Source organism: Chroicocephalus ridibundus, chromosome 2 (assembly GCF_963924245.1).
Source record: "Chroicocephalus ridibundus chromosome 2, bChrRid1.1, whole genome shotgun sequence".
Classification (NCBI taxonomy): Eukaryota; Metazoa; Chordata; class Aves; order Charadriiformes; family Laridae; genus Chroicocephalus; species Chroicocephalus ridibundus.
The window spans coordinates 52,285,888-52,306,449 of NC_086285.1; the positions used below are offsets into that span (position 1 = coordinate 52,285,888).

General features: G+C 36.3%; 1 protein-coding gene across 1 annotated transcript; it reads right to left on the reverse strand.

Moving 5' to 3' along the window:
• Positions 1-3,158: 3,158 nt before the first annotated feature.
• NME8 (NME/NM23 family member 8) lies at positions 3,159-20,285 on the reverse strand. The gene is made up of 15 exons (XM_063323929.1): positions 20,253-20,285; positions 20,103-20,160; positions 18,437-18,543; positions 17,312-17,383; positions 16,165-16,281; positions 15,487-15,553; positions 13,591-13,670; positions 12,290-12,382; positions 9,684-9,841; positions 8,225-8,403; positions 7,100-7,244; positions 6,287-6,394; positions 5,131-5,282; positions 3,976-4,120; positions 3,159-3,381 (listed from the first exon to the last, which is right to left on the reverse strand). Exons 1-15 carry the CDS (start codon positions 20,283-20,285, stop codon positions 3,159-3,161), a joined length of 1,737 nt encoding a protein of 578 aa, XP_063179999.1.
• Between the last annotated feature and the right edge of the window lie 277 nt (positions 20,286-20,562).

The following is a 20,562-nucleotide window of genomic DNA, read 5'->3' on the forward strand; positions in this document are numbered from 1 at the left end:
TGACTCCATCTTCTTGGCGGGGAAAAAAGCTTTTTCCCCCACTTCTCCTGTTTTACTATGCAGTAATTCAGTACAAATACTCACTACAATCAGACATACTAATTCTTCTTAAACAGTATTTTGAGATTTAGAACCAGCTTGTTTATCATTCTAAACTGAAACAGAACTTTAATATAGTCTTAGTATTAGATTATGATTTCATTAAAGTTCCTAAACAAGGAAATATGTGGTCTGTTGTAAAAATAAACATGCCCTGTGGTTCCATTTCTCTGCTGCTGGGACAAAAATCAGAAGAATAATTATGTTATCTTTTGTTAGTATTGGAAGAATTTTCATCACATCTCTGCACCAGCTAATTCTATGCTGAACCACGAGATATTTTCTAAATAAACAGTCATGAAGGTCACATTCTCTTTTGGTCTGGCATTTAGATATGAGATAAAAGGACAGAGTCAGACTTTCTGTAAGATTTGTATGCAGAGGAGTTCTGTAAATTTAATTGCAAAGAAGATTTTCATCTGTGAGATTCAATGGAATTTATGTTGGAACACATTCCCCCTGACTCTATAAATGCAAATGCTTGCTGATACTATCACAAGTTCTCAAATTCTTAAAAATTACATCCGCGTCTATGTCACAGTAATATAAAATTCTAGAAAGAGTGGATGGCTGCCTAAATTATGTGTACAATACTTAAGTGCTGAGTTAAACTTTTAAAGAGTCAAAGTAATCTCTTAAAATATTGACAATACTTCAATTACCATGCTTTCGAATGCATGATATTTTGATAACTCTACAGAAGTCTGTATCTCAAAGATATAAAACCTTTGTGAATCTGCATCTCTTCATCAGCTGACCAAAAGTTATTTTCATTGTTTTGAAATCTATCTTTTAAATTCCTCCTTTCCAAAGCTGCTAAAAGACATTAAGATCAAGAACAGGAGAAGCAAATAAGCATTAATAAATTGAATGTTCCCACGTATCAATTTGGGTTTGGATACTTCTGCCATGTGAAGAAAAACTGTCATAGGTCTATGCATAATATTTGAATGTAATCTACTGGATCATTTTAACCAAGCACAACAGAGGGATCATAATTGACACACGTAAATATTTGAACTGAAATAAATGGAATCCTTCAACATCTAATACTTAAACCAAACAGAAAAAAATGCTATATTGCTGAAGAGCAATGTAGTGGAAGATGAGGAATTATGCTTAAACAACCAATTATTGAGTATATAAAATTATATCACATTTAAACAGGCAGATCTAGGGTACCCCCACTACTAACTGAAATTTCTAAGACCAGGGAAATAAATTATCCACAATAATAAAAACCTGTGTATGATACCTGTTAAGCTGTTTGATTGTGAACTTCCATCAGAAGTCTCATGAACTCTTAATACGACATAAACATATTTTGCTGTTTTCAGCATTTCTACTCCTGTCAAAAACCAATCCCATCTAAACTTTCAACATCGTATTTGCCCCATTGGTAGAGAAGCCATTAACTCTAGCAAAGGAGTTGTTGACTCTGAAATCGCCCTACTCATGCCTTTTCTGAAACTACTTCTTGGTTTGAAGTACAACATGCCAGCACCCAAAAGACCCAGAGTGCTGAAATAATGCCAGGAAGAACCGTTTTAATGGCTTTTTGAAGTAAAAAACTAGCCAAAGAACATACAGCAATTCTGAAGTATGTTTCTCAGAACTCACCTCACCGAGGTGACACATAAATTCTGCACTAATCACAACTTCCTACAGGCTAGCTAGCCTCAAGTCGAGTTTATGGCAGTACAGCAGCTGTAAGTGAAAATGGGCCATCAGGAGAACATTCAGTCCAATTTCTGCTGGAGGAATGTCTATAATAACAAAAGTCACATCACAACAGAAATATTTGTCAGGAAGCTCTTTAAAACAGCTAGTTGTATTAAATACAATAGGAACAGTAAAGAAAGTGTGAGAAAGACTTCAGTCTTTCTGGACTTTGCAATTATAATCAATGCCATAAGTAAATTGCTTTAATTGAATGCTACTCTTTAGTATCTCAACCTTCAACAGACATGGACAGCAAAAGTGAGAATATATCAGCATCAGAAGAATATTTGTGTTCTTCATGAAGACTAGCCAAGTTAGACTGAGACAGGATACAAATTCACTAGTTTGGCAAGGAGGCATGTGTCAAGAATAGCTGTTATGAAAGAGCTGACTTTATATTTTATTTCATATGATATATTTGAATTGTGCAAATGGACTGGAAAGAACTTTCTAGTTTATTATCCTACCTGTGACAGTAATCCCTAGAAGATGTTTAGGGAAAGGATAAATAAACAATGCAAATGTTTTCCAGGGCCCTGAGGGAACCTATAGGCCTTAACAGCCCTGAGCAGTCTCATCTGGGATGCACACCCGTACCATTGCCCAAAGGGCACAGAAGCCCCATTTAAGATTGCGCTTGGGCTTAATCCTTGCCTGAGCTGTGTTGCAGGAGTACATCTCTCTGGCTCTCTTTCCTATTGTTCCTGACTGGACCCTTAAATGGACCTGGTTCATTACTTACTTTGTCTGGGATTGCTGATCGATGTGACTACCCAGTTCTGCTTGGATGCTGTGGGACTGCGCCCCACTGGTAAGGGTGCTGGGTCATGCCTGGCCCCTGGCTCCTTCTCCCGTGTGGAGCATTCCCAAAACTGCTGCTGCTTCCGCTGCTACCAGTGTTGTAGCAGTGCCTCTGCTACCTTTCAGCATTTCTTCTTTATAGGCTGCCTGAACTGGAGGACTCAACCCACATCACAGTGGACGTATCATTAACAGTGTTTTACCAACATTCCTTGACCCTGTTTTTTTAAGGTAGTTACATACAAACACCTTAGACTCCTGGAACTATTGGAAAAGCATAAATCTGTTAAACTGATAAAAGAAAAACTATCTACTAAGCATACATAAAGAAATAATTACCAACATCAAACTTCTAGCAGGTATTACTTGTTACATTGATATGCTTTGCAAGATGGCAAAGATAAAAAAACTGGCTGATAAAAAAATAAGAGTATGAAGGAAAAAATGTGTGTATACAGTGTTAAATATAGGTGGTTAGGCAGACAAATGCATCTAATGATAGGAAGATCAATTTTCAGAGACTGCATCTTAATTGTTCAATCTATATCAATCTCTCCAAATACGCACTCAATGCTTTTCAGTGCATGTTCTCTATTAGATGATCCATGAACAGCATTACACAAAATATCTTGTGCAAACTGAGCTCGAATTGATTCAGGAGAGGTCTCTTTTGCCACTTCGGGATCAGTTGGACCCATTAGTTGCCTCCACTCTTCCACAGCATTTTCCTTTGTTAAGATCATCACCACTGATGGGCCCCTGTGAAATCAATATAAGAAAGCTCTTACACTATTCTGAGATGCAGACCCAGTTTTGACTTCAGAGGTAACATGAAGGGTTGTGGTAAGTATTACAGTATCTGAATCTTGTTAAACTGGTTCAATTTTAAAACTTGTTTCTGCGCTTTTTGTTTAAGACAATACCCTGTATTCGAAAGCCAAAAAGATTATGATGATCAGCTATCTGGATTTGGACTTATTGTCCTAAAAAGATTCTCAGCCAATCATTTCTGAAGTAAGACAATACATACTGTTTAATCAACAGCTATACTAACAATATTATGAGGAAGGTATTTGTCCTACAGTGGAAGAACAAGGATTGCATCAGAAATTAGTTCTTTTTTTTGAGAAAAAAAATCCAAAATAATAGTCACTATCCATAAATTTGGAAATAATTTTAAATCTTCCTTTTAAAAGAAGAGCACTCCATGCTAGAAGCCACTGAACTTGCCAGAAAAAGTGACAGAGCGTAAAATCCTTAGCTCACTTTGGGTGTAGCATATTTTGTTTGCACTGTAAATTCAAAGTTTGATGTATACTTACATATCTCAGTATTGCATAACGAGACACTTACTCAGTCATACAAGTCACTAACTCTTCAAAAAAGGGTTTTCCTGTGTGATCCTTATAAAATTGTGTAGCCATTTCACGAGTTAAAGCTTCTTCTTTAATCTTTGAGATGGTAAATCCAGCATCTTTAACTTTTTGCATAATGTCATCTAGGAGAATAACAAGCAAACTCATTCTTGATTGAAATAGTTTAGACGCAAAAAAATTTAAAAGTTTAGATGCAAAATACCACCCAAACTTTAAAAGTTTCAGAAAATACTAGATGCTTTTTTAAAAAAAAGAAATCACCAATACCTATTAAAATTCTACTTTCAGTATCAAGCAATCATGGACAATATGACAAACACTTCAACGGTCCCCTAAAACATATAGAAACCATTGTCATTGCATGAATCCATCTCTATATGCAGGTGACAAACCAAACTATACCAGCAGCATTCACTGCTGTTTCTCACACTGGACAGAAAGCGAACTGTAGTCGTAACGCTACATCACACACCATCTGGCCTGCTAAAATCAATTTGGATTGTTACAAGAGGGGAAGAAAGACTCGCAAAAGCCACTGATGAATTAACATTGAAAAGACTACTGAAATTTGTTAGGACAGAAAAGAAGAATGCCAAGAAGAGGCTCCGGATAGAGGTTTTAAAAAAAGTAAAAATCTTAAAGGCAAGATGCCAAATTGTACGTAGTGTAATTTTTACTTTGACCTTTCCTCCTCATTCCCTTTGTCTAATAGCAAGTTAAACCAAGGATGGAAATGCATCTAACTGAGCAGCAACACCTTCTGAGTCAGTAGAGATACCTGTCTGAAATAAGTAACGTGAATTTGGAAAGCCTGCCTCTTCTTCGACTTAGAAGGATGCTGGATGGCTAGTTTGCACAAGTTCCTGGCTTTTAAATTTAGCTAAGAACTCTCTTACTTCAATTCACCACCATTCTTGTGAAGAAAGAGCTATAGGCAGCTTTAAACAAAGAAAATGTGACATTTAAGACCTCAATATGAATTATGCAAGCCCTGAAAAGCATTTCTCTGCACGGAAAAAGCATTTCAGAGAGTAAAAAGAATGCATCTGACATGATTTACTGCAGTGTATGTTGCTAATATTTTGTAGAAACTACAACTGTAGATGTAACCCAAACTTTCTAGGACACTTACCTTTATGATTCTTGGCAGCATCAGGTTTGATTAATGCCAGTGTGTGCTCCTGAGGGAAGAAGAACTCTAGTTCCTTCTGAGCATCATCAGGTGTAGAACTACCATGCAGCTGACCAATAGGTACGTTTTCAACTGCATACTTTGCACGTAAACTAAGAGTCATTAAAAGAGTAAGTTACTTAAAGGAATAGCCGTTTTGAACTTCAACTATGACTTAACCTTGTGAATATAAATTAATGTTGATCCGGCAACTTAAGTGCTTGATGATCTCTCTGTAGGAGTGAGAAACCTTCATTGTCTAGAGGAAGAACAATCAACTTTTTAATTAACCACCTGAAATACGGACACTTTCCCTCTTCTTGTTATAACAGTATATAACAATAACAATGTATATAAAAATATATATAACAATATATATTGAACACCATCCCTCACCTTGTTGTATTTCCAAGATAATAATAGTTCTTGTTTAATGAAGTAACAGGTAAGATGATACCACAGCAGCTTCTTAGAACAATAAAATAAGCAGGTAAAACTAAGATGTTAATTTATAAAATGTGTAGAAGAAACTCAGTCACAAATAAAATACACTACTGATAGGAAGTTTTCATTAAGCTAAGAAAATAAGCTTATGTTCTAAAAAATAATGGTGCTATTCCAAGCAAAAAATCAATAAACATGACATATTACCAATATTTTTTGCACGTAGAAAATTAAAAGCAATACTTCTGTAGATCCCAAAGCCTAAAAATTGCCATCCAAGCTCACAAAGATTCAACTTAATAGCCAAGTAACCTGTTCTTGCAACCGTCAGAGCAAGATTATAAGATTATTATGGGTGGATTCTTCCTGTGATGCGTGCTTCTAGCAGACAAGGATTTTTCTCTGACTCAAGAGATCTTCTTTCGCTTCAATACTCTTCTTCAAACTCAACTTTTCATTATGTTTAGTAGCCATTATTTCTCAAAAAATGCTATAGTCACTATGTGTAACACAACACTTCTTCCAAGAAAAGCTTGACAAAGTGCAGAAATATATGTCAGTTTCCACATGATGGCACTACGGTTACACCAGCTGGAATGTTTTACTCATTGTGATGAGGAAAGTGAAAGTAAATTGGAAGTTGTGAATGATAGTTTACTAGTTTAAGTATTACCTGTTCGGATTTTCCTTCTTGGCTTCTTCAACAGTCTTTGGACCTAATAAATCTCTCCAGTGCGCTATTGCATTTTCTCGTGTTAGAGCAAGTACAAGAGTTGGACCACTGTAAAATGAGAAAACTAGCATTAAAACCACAAAATATTAAACTCTGTAATTTGTAAAAGGAATTTGATTATATATATGTCCAGGCCAGGAAAATGAGCCCTGATATCGGAGGATTTAAAAACCCATCTGCATTTAAACAGATACAGTCTAATAGAACTTTAAGGGGCTTGAATTTAAATTTAAATTTCAAAGTTATTGAATGTTAACAAGACAGCAGGAATGTTGCAGAACTGGGCTACGTATTTATTGTTAGACATAAAAATGCTGATCAGCTTCTAAGTTTTTCCCTTTGTCCCAGCCATGTCCCAGCTTCATATGAAAGCAATGATTTATTTTTTCCTCCCTAAGGAATCCAGCACACAGCCTGGATGAAGATTTCAGAACTCTCCTGCAGACAACCTAAAGACAGCCTTCCATAGCAGAACTCAGCTGTTTTCACCCAAGTCAATGGAATTCACAACTGACTTCAACATCCTACGTAGAGAGATATGGAGTAGCTAGTAACTTTTAAAAGCTTGATTTATTTGTCTACTATACTTGGGAATTATCTCATTATCTGCAGTTTTCTGTTCCTGGTTTTGAGTTTTACTAAATGCTCAGATACATGTGTATCTTGTAGCCAGGTATTATTCAGGATAATTATTCATTGTGAAAAGTTCAGTCTCATTTATATATCCACATGCTCGTTTTTCATTCAATGTACCTGGTCATTTGCTCTAGAAGGACTGGGAAGTAGTCTTGATTTTCATGCTCTTTGTAAAATTCACGTATTTGTTCTTCAGATAGGATTATTTCTTTCTGCATTGCTATTTCAAAGCCATCATCCTTTATTCTTTGCATGATAGAATCTATTTAAAATATTGAAATAATGCTAAGTTGCCATGGGTTCTTTAATTAGCACACTTTCGAAGAAATGACATGGGCTTTCTAATCATAGTGTTAATTTTTTACAGGGGAATTAATTTCGTAACTGAAGAACAGAAAAACAATTCAAAGCAACTGTGAGTGTTGCCCGGACACTCAGAAAGCTGATGCTCACCTTAAGGCTTTCTCTCACTTCAGAAACCTCAGTAGGAATTCCTGACTGAGAAACACGGTATGTGTTACTATCACCAAAAGAAGGTCTAAGGATTTTGAATAGGTAAATATTGATTTGACTAAGCCTTACAAGATCACATGCATAAGTAAGCAGTGTTTGGTACAAGTAAAAATGACTCTATAATTGCCTATAAATGGACTGCAAAACTTCTGCTCTAAGCAACATGCTAGACATCAATCAAGAAAATAAATACACAAGGAGAGGTCAAAATTGTAGTCTTTCAGATCTCTGTGTATAGGTTATTTCCAATGCAGAGATTCTCAAGTTAGAAATAAAGGTGCTATCTAGAATCTAGGAAAAAAATGAAAATAGGCAGCATAGAACATCCTGGGTCAGATCTTTTTCACCTTGCCATTGATCTACCTTTGACCTGCCATTCAAGGGTAATATCAGCTGCTTCATTATGGCAGGAAGTAGGATCCCCTACACTATACTTTGAAATTGCTAGCTTCTCTGAGAGGTCTTCTAAAAAAATTCCATACAAATATACAATCTAAAGACATTCTTGAAAAATTGGGCAAAAGAACAAAATAGCATTGACGTTTACATTCACAATATATCAAAAACATTAACCATGTAATGTTTTTCCCCACAAAGATTACTGTTAGTTTAATGCTGGGGAGACAATATAACCTAAGAACATTTCATTAGTAGACTTAGACTTTTTAAAGCTCAAAAAAAGAGACTTTTTATATACCCTAGGTGGAAAATGTAGTTATTAAAACTTACTCCGTCTTTCCTTTAAGAGACAAGGTCTAATTAAGGCCAAGGTCTTTTCAGCTTTTTGGTCTGTCTTGTTTTTAACAAAATTTGGGAAAAAGAAAGCGAGTTGCCTGCTGGCATCTTCTACACTGTCTTGTACATCACATATATTTAATATATTCACAGTTTCTGCATTTCCTTCCAACCTAACGAGACACAAAGTAATACAATATTTAAGTCACTGCATGCATTGTGTTAACAGTTGACTTCTTAAAAATGTTCATTCTTAAAGTTTAGTTAAATTAAGAATAGAATGGCAAACTAAGTTTTTATTAAATTCAAATTCATGGCTGAAGTAACATTTCTGAGATGAGAATTATTAATCTTCTCAGAAAGTGCCTTGTCATGTGCTGTGAAGGAGAAATGTCAGCCATGCAGCTTTTATAATTCCCCTCCAGCTTATTCAAAATAGTCTTTCTTTCACTAGACAGAAGGACCAGACAAGTGTACATTCATGTACAGCATGATCATAAAGATGATAGCACTACTGAATTGTCTTTAACAGAGATACTTTTCATTGTTACTAGCCTGTATTTCTAAGTTTTATTTAGCTATGTAAATACAGTCACTCTTGGCCACTTACAGAAAATGCGATATTCCCCAGTTGCACTAAATTAATGCAGAAAGGGTTACAGCGGGCATCAACAAAAATATCAATTATTATGACAAGTTCTTCTTTGAAACAAAGTATTTAAATTCATGTTGCTTGAAGTAAATCTCATGTCTAAATATAAAACTTGATCTAACAGTTGAATTTTTGTGAATGCTCTCTGCTCTTTATTGTCTGATGCTGTGTATACAGCTATCATCCTCTTCAAAATTCTCTACAAAGTTTTGGGATAGGGGGAAAACAGACATTTCGAGATACCATGTTGTGAACAGATAATCCTTACAATGTTTTTATGCATCTTGGGTGCAGGGGAACAAAACCCTCCCACTTGTTTGCTGACTTTTACAGAGTGGTCCCAGGGAGCACGGCATGCTTCAGGTGTCCCCTAGTCTCCCTTGGGCCACATCTACAATTTCCCAGCATACATACGAGTAAATACGGGCAAAAGTGCAACCTTCAATGGGCAATGCCAGCAGTCACTTTGGGTGAACTAGTATGAAGTAGAATTGCATGGAGTACATCGGCTTTGAAGAGTGGCACTGTTCCCATCGGTCTGATAATCCATTCAAGGCTAGTTCAGAAATGGCAAGAGATCAGTGCCCTTTGCTTGTTGTTTTTACCTAGGAAGCAAGTGTTCTGTGTTCCCACAGGAACTGTGATTGCATCTCTAATGATGGCCTTGTGAAAGACCAGGTGAAGAACTCTGCCTGTTCTCTGCACCCTGGGCATACAGGCATAGCAAGAATGGACCTTGATTTACGGTGTGTTCCAAATACTGTAACTGAATCACATATACACATTTTCACTGTTAATTACCCGTCTGGATTCTCAGCCTTAAGTTCATCAGGCCCACTCTCACTCAATTTACGTAGTTCTTTCCAGTGAGGAATAGGATCAGTTGCTTCTCTTTTAGTGATTACCAAAACGTGACATGGTCCACTCATCATGAATTGAACGAAATCTTCAAAATCGGGCTAAAAAACATAATTTTTCCCCTATGAATTGCAGGAACTCTGAGCTTATCATCAGAAATGAGATAACCGTCCTTTCCAAAGTAACTCATAATTCCTGTTCTAAAATGGCATTCACATACATTACTCAATCTGTCAAATTGTTTGGGAAGTTTTTTGATCAGTCATTTGAGACATCACCACTATAAAATGTCTAAAAAACATTACCTTAATTGAGGTAAACGAAGCCATAAAATTACATTAAGCAAGTACCACATGTTCTTCCAGGTTAAAATGCAAGTGAAGAAAATGATCTAGAAGCTCAATGTGACCAAATGCTATGCTTGCAGTCGCACATACAGTGTGACATAAAAATCTGCAATACAATTCCAGGCATAATTTTTGAAACTAAAAATCATACAGCTGGCTGAAAATATAGAACACTGAGATATTTGCAAGACATTTGTAGGCTTTTCCTTTATTTTCTTTGCTATGCTCTTTTAACTCCTTCACTTCTTTTCAATCCTACAAATGTACATTTTAATCAGAAAATAACTTTTGAACCTGTTGTGACTTTTTTAATCTTTCTTCCTTGTATGTCACCTTTTTCTTCAGTATTGTGAATTGCATCAGATATCTTCTCTCCTTTTAAATATTTGACTACATCTTTTCTTTACCAGTCACCCTCATCTGATTGCGTATGATACATTTTTCCTTTAATAATACAAGGATGAAATATTCACATGTGTGCTTTCATCAATTCGTTACATCTCTCTTTCAATTATCTTCATATCTATGCATAAACTTAAACCCATTTCACAAAATGAACAAGCTCAAGAGAGACAGAATGAATGCAAACACAAAAACATTTAGTACAATGCATAAAGGGAATATCTATACTGTTGTGGCTTCAAAAGTACACTTGCTCACATTAAGAGAAATAGATGCGGCTCTTAGATCTGGCTCTCCTGGCTCATGCAGGTTCATCATTAAGAAGAAACAATTCCTGCATTCAGCTACATCTGAAGGTCTAGTACCTTGCGTCTGCATTCTGTTATATTAGGCAGCCTCTGGACCTTCAGCATGGTTGCAGAGTGTTAAATCAGGAATAATTTTGCCCACTGAGCACAAAGAATCTATATTCCATATTGTCACTTCAACAATTATTTTTCAGCTTAGAATTACATTACTGAAAGAATGGCAAATAATTGGCTTCTCAATATGCATAGGGCTCTCTGAACCCCTTCTGATAGTTCACAGTAGTTTTATTGTTCTCCCTGTCCTAATGTTGGCTAGGTCTGCTGCGGCGTAGTAGTGCTGCCATGTATCACACTGCATGCTTTATCCCTGTCTTTGTTCTTGCCACGTCTCCCTCTATACCTAACTAATCTCAAATTTGGCTGCTGTTCCAATGAAGATAACTTATTTTTACCTCTATTTCAAAACCATCACTGTCTAAACTAGAATCCCAGCTTGGCCAAAACCAAGTTTTTCACAGTTCCTTGCAAGCTCTCCTGTGACTTCCTTTCTAAACCATAGTGCAACTATCTGGTGATTACTATCGGATTTCTTTTTTCCCCTTTGGCTTCAGTAGGAACCATCTTGTCTCACTCTCATTCATTTGGAATGCCACAGGAACATTTTCCCAGCTTCTACTTTTGATTAGGCCAACCTTTTAATTGATCCCTTCCACTGGCCCCTCTAATAATACCAAACACACTAGTTGTCTGCATGTAATGCCAGCCTCTGTCTATCTTATGCAGATCTTAAACAGGAAAAGGTATAATTATTTGCTAAGCACCTTCACTTTTTGTGATTCAGAGCCTTCTGTAGAGTTAATTTTAGCTATCACACTGGCAAAGCACTTGACGATATCCTGGTGCTAGTTTGCTAGACCACCACCATTTAATGGTGACCAACATAATCGTGCATCAAGACCAACTTCCTGTCTCTCCTTAGCTACGTATTGTCTCCTAAAATAGGATAGGACCAGAAAGATGCTTTCTCTTTCTACCTTGCTTATTCCCAGTACTACCCTGGGATAAAAGCTGTAAAGAAGAAAAGATGTAATATACACTATCACTTATTTTCTTGTTGGAAGAATATGTGTCAAATAGGTACATACTGCCATATAGATGACACCGGATTTTGGTTTTGTGCTACATTTCAGCCCCTAACTTAGGCCAGCACTAAGGGTCATACATACTCTGATAACAAAGAGCTACAAAATCTTTTCGTGTTTAATTGGAGTTCAGTTTAATTTAGTTGGAACGTTAGAGTGCCACCAAACCATATTTGTATGAGCTGACAAGAAAAAAAGAGATCACATTTCCTTTTTCCTACGTACTAAATCTGCATTGCTTCAGTTCTTCAACATATTAAAAATTTACAAGCCAGAGATTTGCAAACGAATACAGCTACAATTATATGTTTTACCTCTTCCTTTTGTTTAGGTTTTTAGTCTGTTTTTACCTGGTCTTTATTCCGGGCATAGAATGCTCTGATTTGCTCTTCAGTTAGCATTTTCTCCTCTGCTACTTCAATGCCAAATCCTGCCTTTCTAATCTGCAATTATTCAGTTATTACTCAGTGGTATTTGAAAATGAATATACACAAAATCATAGTTAATATAAATCTAAAGATTGATTGATGTTGGAAGATATCTCAAGTTTAAAATTCTCTGAAACATTCCAAATATTACTTACACTTTTGCCTGAACTACAGTTCCAGCTTTTCAAAGCATTTCACTAAATTCAGGATTACAATGCGCATTAAGTTTTTGTTTGTGAAAAATACAGTGCAGTTCAATGTATGTATTCATTCAGTAGTTAGTAATCCCTTTTATTTAACATTGAATAAACTCATTTTAACCATTGTGAGTGATTAACATGTGACCATTTCTGAAAATGTTGTTGTAAATGTTGTTATTTTTTTTGCATTTATTGAACCTCCTTCCTTTCTGGCCAAGGTAGAGTAATTGCAGAAATAACCTGTACAACACTCTGATTTTCTTTCCTGCCAAGGTCACCGGCCCTGTCATAACACTTTTTAAAATTAGCATAATTTTATGTTAATATATGAGACAATTTTTTTCTTTTTTTTGTAACAGAAACAGTAAGAAATTCCTGTTAATCGAAAGGAGCACTCCTACAGTATCATATTCTGAAAGGCAAAATAATTTTTCTTTCACTATTTGATGGCTTAAACACCGAACCCTTGGACACACCGTTGCGTACTTGCTGGAATCACACTGCAGGAACAAGTATTTCACTACTGAGACATATTAGTGTACAATCTCTGATTACTAGAGCACATGAATTAACCTCACCATCTACACACATATAGTGTCATATGCATCTGCACACACACACACTCTTCCACAAAGAATTTTTAGTTGATTTATGTGTGCCTACAGTTCTTAAATATGCTGTGTTGAAGGATTAACTTCCCCACCACGGTTTCTAGCTCTTGTTTCTATTGCAATATGAGGTAAAAAAAGGCACTTTTCTGTTTGTAGATGTCACATATCGCTGATCATCACAGTATGAATCAATGTCATACCTCACCTAGTGACATAAAATATTAAAGCAATATTGTCACCCTGAATACAATATTATTTCAGGTCAAAATTACCTTGCATTTATCATCCTTATCAGAGAAGCATTAACAGGTCTTGCTCTAAAGCCTGAGCATAAATTAGGATCTACTCAGTCTTACATCTTGGTACTATGCCTCAGCTAAATAGGATGAATGAATCTTCAAATTTGGTCTACCTTTTGTTTAATTTCTTCTACGCGTCCCTCTAAGACATCATCAGGTTTTATAATTCCAACAGAATATCTGACTACTTCTTCTGAGAAAGGGAAAAAAAACAGGTGTCAATGAATACATTTGTCAAAATAAATACTCAACTAAATTTTCCATTACTTACAGGTGGGTTTATCTAAATACTTCTCCATTTTAATATTGAGATGGCCAAACAGTGGTTCCAAAAAATAAGTGACTCCAGCACATAAATTACGTCTTGGAGTGTGGGACCATCCTTGGCCATCCCTGGAATCCACATTCCTGATGAACCACTGGTGCTATGGGTAATATGGTGGAAAAATGGTTCACGTGGAGCTAGGTGTGGTGGATAAACTGCAATTCAGGATTACAGTTTATTTAGGGAGCTCTGTGTGCACAAGGCTAGAAATGTGAAAGGAATGAGTATTAGTAGAGAAAATTCACTAAGTGAAAATATGTATGAATATTGGAGTTTTCCAGTAAAAATATACATTTATTGTCATAGTAGATGTTTGTTTCCTTAGCATTGTGGAAGCCGTAGTCATTTACAATAATTGTTGAAGTAACACATGCCTGCTAACACAACCTAATGTTTAAAACAAGAGGTGCTCCTGGGTGTAGACATACAGTCACAACATCCATAGCATACAGATCCTTGCGAAATGACAGAAAGAGGTCACAAGAGAATATAAACTACATCTTTCTTTGCAGAATCTGAGGTTTACAGTTAAGTGTTAGCACACTGTAGAAGAACTTGATAGCTCTAATGGAAACACCAGACTACTACTTGTTTCCAGTACTAGCAAACACTCATAGGCACCTGCACACGGTAAGGGAAATACATCAAAGTGTTAGTCAGTTATTGCCTCTGAGGGATCCCCTAACCTGAAGCTGCAAACTCTGCTCCCTGATTTTGTCGCACATCTAGGTTCTGTGGATTAGAGCAAAGTCTTTATATAATTGCTAAAGGATTTACAATACTGTACTACTAGGTCTCAGAGGGTTTAAAACTGAGGTCAAGAGCATGTCACTTGAACCATACAATAAAGAAGACATGAAGAGGAAGGAGAATGGACATAGCTTAATATGTGACAGTGACTGAATGCCTTATCACAGGAAAAAAAGCCAAGATAATGAAAAAGGGAGAGGATGGAGGAGTTTATTCCACCTGAACATTGCCAAATGACATTCTGTGCATATATGAAGCAGTAGGAAGCTTCAATAGTCACAGATAACAATAAGAATAGGAAAGATGTAGGTCCCAGCTCATGACAAGCCTAAAATAAATCATAGACATGAGACTCACAAGCAGGATGGTCCGTATTTTTCAATCTTTTTGGAACCTTATCCTACTATTGTGGATTTACGCTCTTATGTAAGTCTGTTCTTCAGTGCTTAAATCTAATCTGGTGAAAGATTTAATTAAAAATAATCCGAAATACAAGTCATGCCACTCCTTAACTCTTCCAGTCTTCACAGGCTGCCCCCATCTTGGTGTTTCTGTAGAACACCCAAGGGTTAACAAGCACCATCTCAACAAAAGTACATAGCTAACACAGGGACTGTGTAGACATGACATTCAGGCACTAGTTTTACACAGGAAAGTTCCTGGCGTGCAGAGCTTCTGCTATGTGCCAGGGACCTGAATTTTAAAGCTTTCCAAAGCGGGGTGAAAACACTAATGATGACAGTTCAATATCTTAATTCCTTACAGAATAAAGCTTCCCCTCAGTTTCACATCCTCAAGTATAACCTCTCATGTTATTGACTCAAAGGAAGGTCTACTGGTGGTGGACATATACAATTCTTAAATCAAAATACTAAAAATACACTGGTTCTTTTTCTTTATGTTAATATTTCTAAAATAAATCATATATATTTACCCTCAGGTGCATTCTCCTCAACGGTCTCTTCTGATGATTTCTCTTCTAGGAAAACAAGTTCATCTACCTAAGATAAATCCAGTACATCACCAGTGTGAAGCTAAAGTCACCAAACATAGCTGTCAGAACTTTACAACACTTTTATCTTAATGTAAATAACATATTTGCTACCCAGGAAAGTGAGCAGTTCTAGGCTCTGGGCTGCCCTGATTTTCCCCTATCTGAGCTATAGTTTGTTAAAAGTTTCCTTTTACTGTAAGCGGAGTTCTTTGATCTCCATTTTCACTCCAAACAAGCAATGAGACAGCACTATTTCCCAAGTCTGTATTGGTATTGTATTATGCATTCTTACAATGCATTCTTACTCTTATATATGACAAATACTCAGTCCTGAAAGAAAAAAGATGACTAAACCCTTTATGTGCTAGTGACATTTCATCCATCTCTCCATTTCTTGCATTAATAGCCTAATCTGTAAATTTCTTAAGTTTTTATAAAGTACCGTTTAATGGCAATTTTGGAAAAAAACCAACCCTCACATATGGCACTATATTGTCAAGAAAAAAATACAAAAACCTAAACATTATATTACAGAAAACATTATCACAGGCATTGAGAGAAGCCACGTAAGTGTAACAAAAACCCTAATTTATATTTAAGTATCTGTTTTGTGAGTACCTCAGCGCGTTTCTTCTGCCCAGCTGCAATATCCCTCTCTTCTTGCACTAGCTCTGTTATTTTCTTACTTATAAGAGGAGCATTTACACCTCTCACTATTGCAGTAATTTTGCCATTCTGTAAAAGAGAAAATAACACTCTCAGTGAGTTTTTGTCACTCAGTTTACATATCAACTAGAGTTTTGGAACATGCTGTATCTTGCTATTTTTTCCAGCAACAGGACAACTTCCCATGCCCACTGGAGCGAGTAACAAATCTACTACTGCCTCTACTAGTTCAGAATGAGCCTTTCTTGCTTTTACTTCCTCCCTTCCTTCTCTACCTAATTTTCCATGTTTATTTCTAGGCTCACCATTAATACTACAGTCAGAAGTAAATGTAAATATGGAATTTACTAGCTCTTAATTTCGATAACATGGAGTTTTCTATCTTTTTTATTTGTGTTATGTTTCAGTGCATGCTCTACCACATTCAGGAGCACCACAGTGAAGCTAATTACTGTCGATCAAAGATACTGCTAACTTCACTTGGCAGCAGATTTAAATCTGAAAGTGCCCTAAAAGTATCATTGTTTTTCCCCTAGTTGCGTGAATTCAAATCCTAGCACCCTCAAGTCAAAAAACTCCCTGCCTCATAAGTGAGCAGTGTTCCACAGTGGAGCCCCAGGAGAACAGTCTTTCTGTATCCATCAGTGAGAGATAATAAATGTGTGATTGATTGTTACAATTGCTCAGGTCTGAAAAATGCAATTTTATTTGTTTATCTGAAAAACCTTGAAGTGGCAGGAAATATAAAGTCTTTTTCCTTGAGGGAAAGTGTGCATAAAATAATCATTTCAGTGTAGCCACAAGCAGGCATTTTATGTGAGGCAACCCTGGAGAATTTACATGGATTTCTCACTAACTACCAAAACCGTGGCTACCACAAATCTTCTGTGGCTGTATGTGCAGCAGCCACAACCAAAATGTGCTCGAGAACCACAGATTTAGGCATGGAAAACAGCCTCAAGTAAACAATATCTGATTATATGATCTTACATACTGAAAAATGTAAAGATATGAGTTATACAGCTTCACATTTCTTTTTACAGAAAAACTAAGGCAAAAGTAGTCATCACGTTAAAAGAAACAGATGCGATGTACTTACAACACAAAAAAGAAACACGGGTTCACATTTATTCCTAAATGGTTTCAGAGTCGGAATGCTGTCAGCCTCTGCCTGAAGTCAGATTAAAAATATTATTTACTCACGTGTATACGTATGCATATATATATATATATATATAAAACTCTTTTTGCCTGCAAGAAAACTACAGTCTTATATACTTTGGTGTTACACAAACTGCAGCCTTAAATACAAGAGCAGTCCTTATGGCACTTGCTGGTGATGAAGAAAGAACTAGTTTGGTAACATGGGATTGGCCTCCCTTCATATTACAACAGCTAATTACGGAAAAATACTTATCCTAATGCTGTTCTCCCATGTAGGTTATAACAACATACATAAATGAGGAAGTAGTCCATGAAGTCTTGATGGAAAATATTGTCCATTGTATTAAGTTCTTTGTGACATCTGGTCAACTCTTTGAAAGCACTTGAGATAATCTCTGAACATAACTGCCTACTTTTTTATGGATAAACAATACATGTATTTTCTGCAAAAATGCTTTGCTCAGGTAATTAAAAGTTTTCAGTAACGTGAAAATGGATGAGTTTCGTCAGCATCTGGGAGGAAGTGAATCTGTGAAACAAATTTATCTACTTTAAATGTGATATATACCACCTATTTTATACTCCTAGTATAGGAAAATATTTTTATTATTATAGTTTTGTGATAATTTATTTTTCAGTTACCCCTTTTTGTTCTGTTAAAAGTGAAATACAAGGGAATATTTGGGAAAAAGGTGTAACAACATTTTTCAGGGATGTAAGGATTTTAAATGTAATAATCAATAGTGGAAAGGCTTGAAACTAAAAATCATGTAGTCCAGGTTTTGAATGGCTCTGCAATCTCATCAAGGAAAACAAAAGGTTTGGGATATCAGCTCCCTTTCTGTTATAGCTCCTTCCATATTTCCTACCATTTCTAATCTACCTCTAAACAAAGACTTATGAGGAGATATGCGTAAGAAGAAGCAATCAGGCCAAAATTAGGGCCACTCGGTATAAGGACAGTAAAATGAAAGCTCTGTATACGCAGATATATAAAAAGATATATTTAAAATAAAATGTAAAGTGTAAGTAAAATTCCATATAGAATTTACATACTTACCACAGCAAAATGCAACACATCATCTTCACCAAAATCATTCTTCAGTTTTCTGAATAAACTCAACACAGCTTTGCAAGGACCACACCAAGCTTGATACACATCTATTACTAAAATGTAATAGTTTGGAATTACAAACAGCTGACTTGTGGTACTTATAAAGTGAGACATATTTATGTGTGTATTGGAACAGTACTGGGAAGGCATTCATATACATTTTTCAGTCCTCTCCTAGTCAATGAACGCATTATGAATACATCAATGTATTCTGTGGATACAATGCAGTTACCTCTTATTTTAACTCCTTTTGACGTCAACAAGCTACTTCACGATACTATTTGAGGTGATAATCCAAACAGCTACATTTCTGTTATACTCCTTTTCGTTTTAATTGTTCTTTTTCTTTTCACACTGTTGGTTTTCATTCTTATCTGAAACTACAGAATTTTTACCTCCATGGGCCCATGCTGATAATTTTTCACATTACTACTCCTACATAGATATGATCTCATTACAGATTTGTTCCTTCTACCCAAATATAACTCCTAGGTGTCATGGTTTGGGCTGGGTTGGCCGATAAGAAGACGACAGATGCTCTCCCCCACCTCTCGCTCCAAGGAGAGGAAGAAGAGAGATAAAGAGAGTTATGAGTTTAGAAAAAACTAAACTAATGAAATATTAATAATAAAATAATTTTAAAAATAATAATGGAAAAGATACAGTATACAAATATATAAAAAACAGATCAAGTTCCCAGGAAGATGTCACTGGCAGGTACTGGGAAAGTTCCAGACTGGACTCGGTGACAAATGGGAACTGGAACACACTGACCAGGATCAAAAGGCAGATGAGCTGACGGGGTCCTCCTCAGATACCAGTCACTGAAGAAAGCAAGCCATTGAAGAAGTGCCACCGGAGAGGAGCCAAAGAAGAAGATCCAACAGAGAACAGGCAAAGACAAAGGGCCAGCCTGCCCCTTTGCTCCCTCAGCTGTTACACTGAGCATGGCGGTTGGGATGGAACCCCCGATCGGTCAGTTGGGGTCCCCTGACCTGCCCACTCCTCCCCACAGGTGCAGCCCCTCCATGGGGTAAACAGCCCAGTCAGGGACCCTGGCTGCCACAGCAACAAGGGTGAGCAAGAGCCTCTCACTGAACAGAAAGTTGGCTCTGCTCCACCCCAAACCAGGACACTAGGAGACCTAGGAGATACTGTTATTTGACTGAGCGAATTCAAAACTGGGGATAATACATCTCGTAGAACACACACTCTCAAGAATGCTGAGGGATTAACTGCTAAGTACAACTGTACAGTATTAATTTAGTCTGTACAAGATTTTAGGGAAAAAACTTCTACAGAAGTGTCCTACCTCCTACCATACAGAATACCATATTGGAAAGGTATATTTTCTAAACATCGGTCTATGGCAGTGCATAAAATAATGGATAATATGATTTGTGACAGGTATTTATTTATCAGAGAAGACAGTATATATTCATAATCACTATATACATTTATAAATACATTAATATAACCTTTCTTTAAAAGATAATATGGCACTAGTCTTCTAGATTTACGACAGGTATCTATTAAAGATGATGTGACATACGTATGAAAAACTGTAAATGTCTTCATGAGACATTAAACAGAAAATAGAAACAGCTAGTACCTACTACACCTTTTGTCAGCAACATTTCATCCCACTGGTTTTGATTGTTTATTATGGCCTGAAATAAAATGAAACGACATTTTAACATCTTAAAAAGGCAGAAAAAGATCTAGTCATCTCTAGAATTGTTCAAGTAATCAGTATTTATACCTGGAGCTGGGTTTCTTTCTTCTTGCCTGCCATTTCCCTGTGATTATAGGAAACATCGAAATATGAAGTACGTTTAACAGTTTTTTAAAAGAACGTGTGACAGGCAGAACTGATTTATATGGTTTTCAACATAGCACTGCCTTCTGATTCCCTTAAAATTTAACTACTGAAGCCCCTACAACAATGGCAGTTAACACCCCACGTCAGAATTCTGCAGAGCAATATACAACTTACTTGAAAAACCACATAGCACAGGAAACAGAATCAAATTTAGTTGCTTATTCTGTTAGGGTCTTCAAAATTTTTTGGC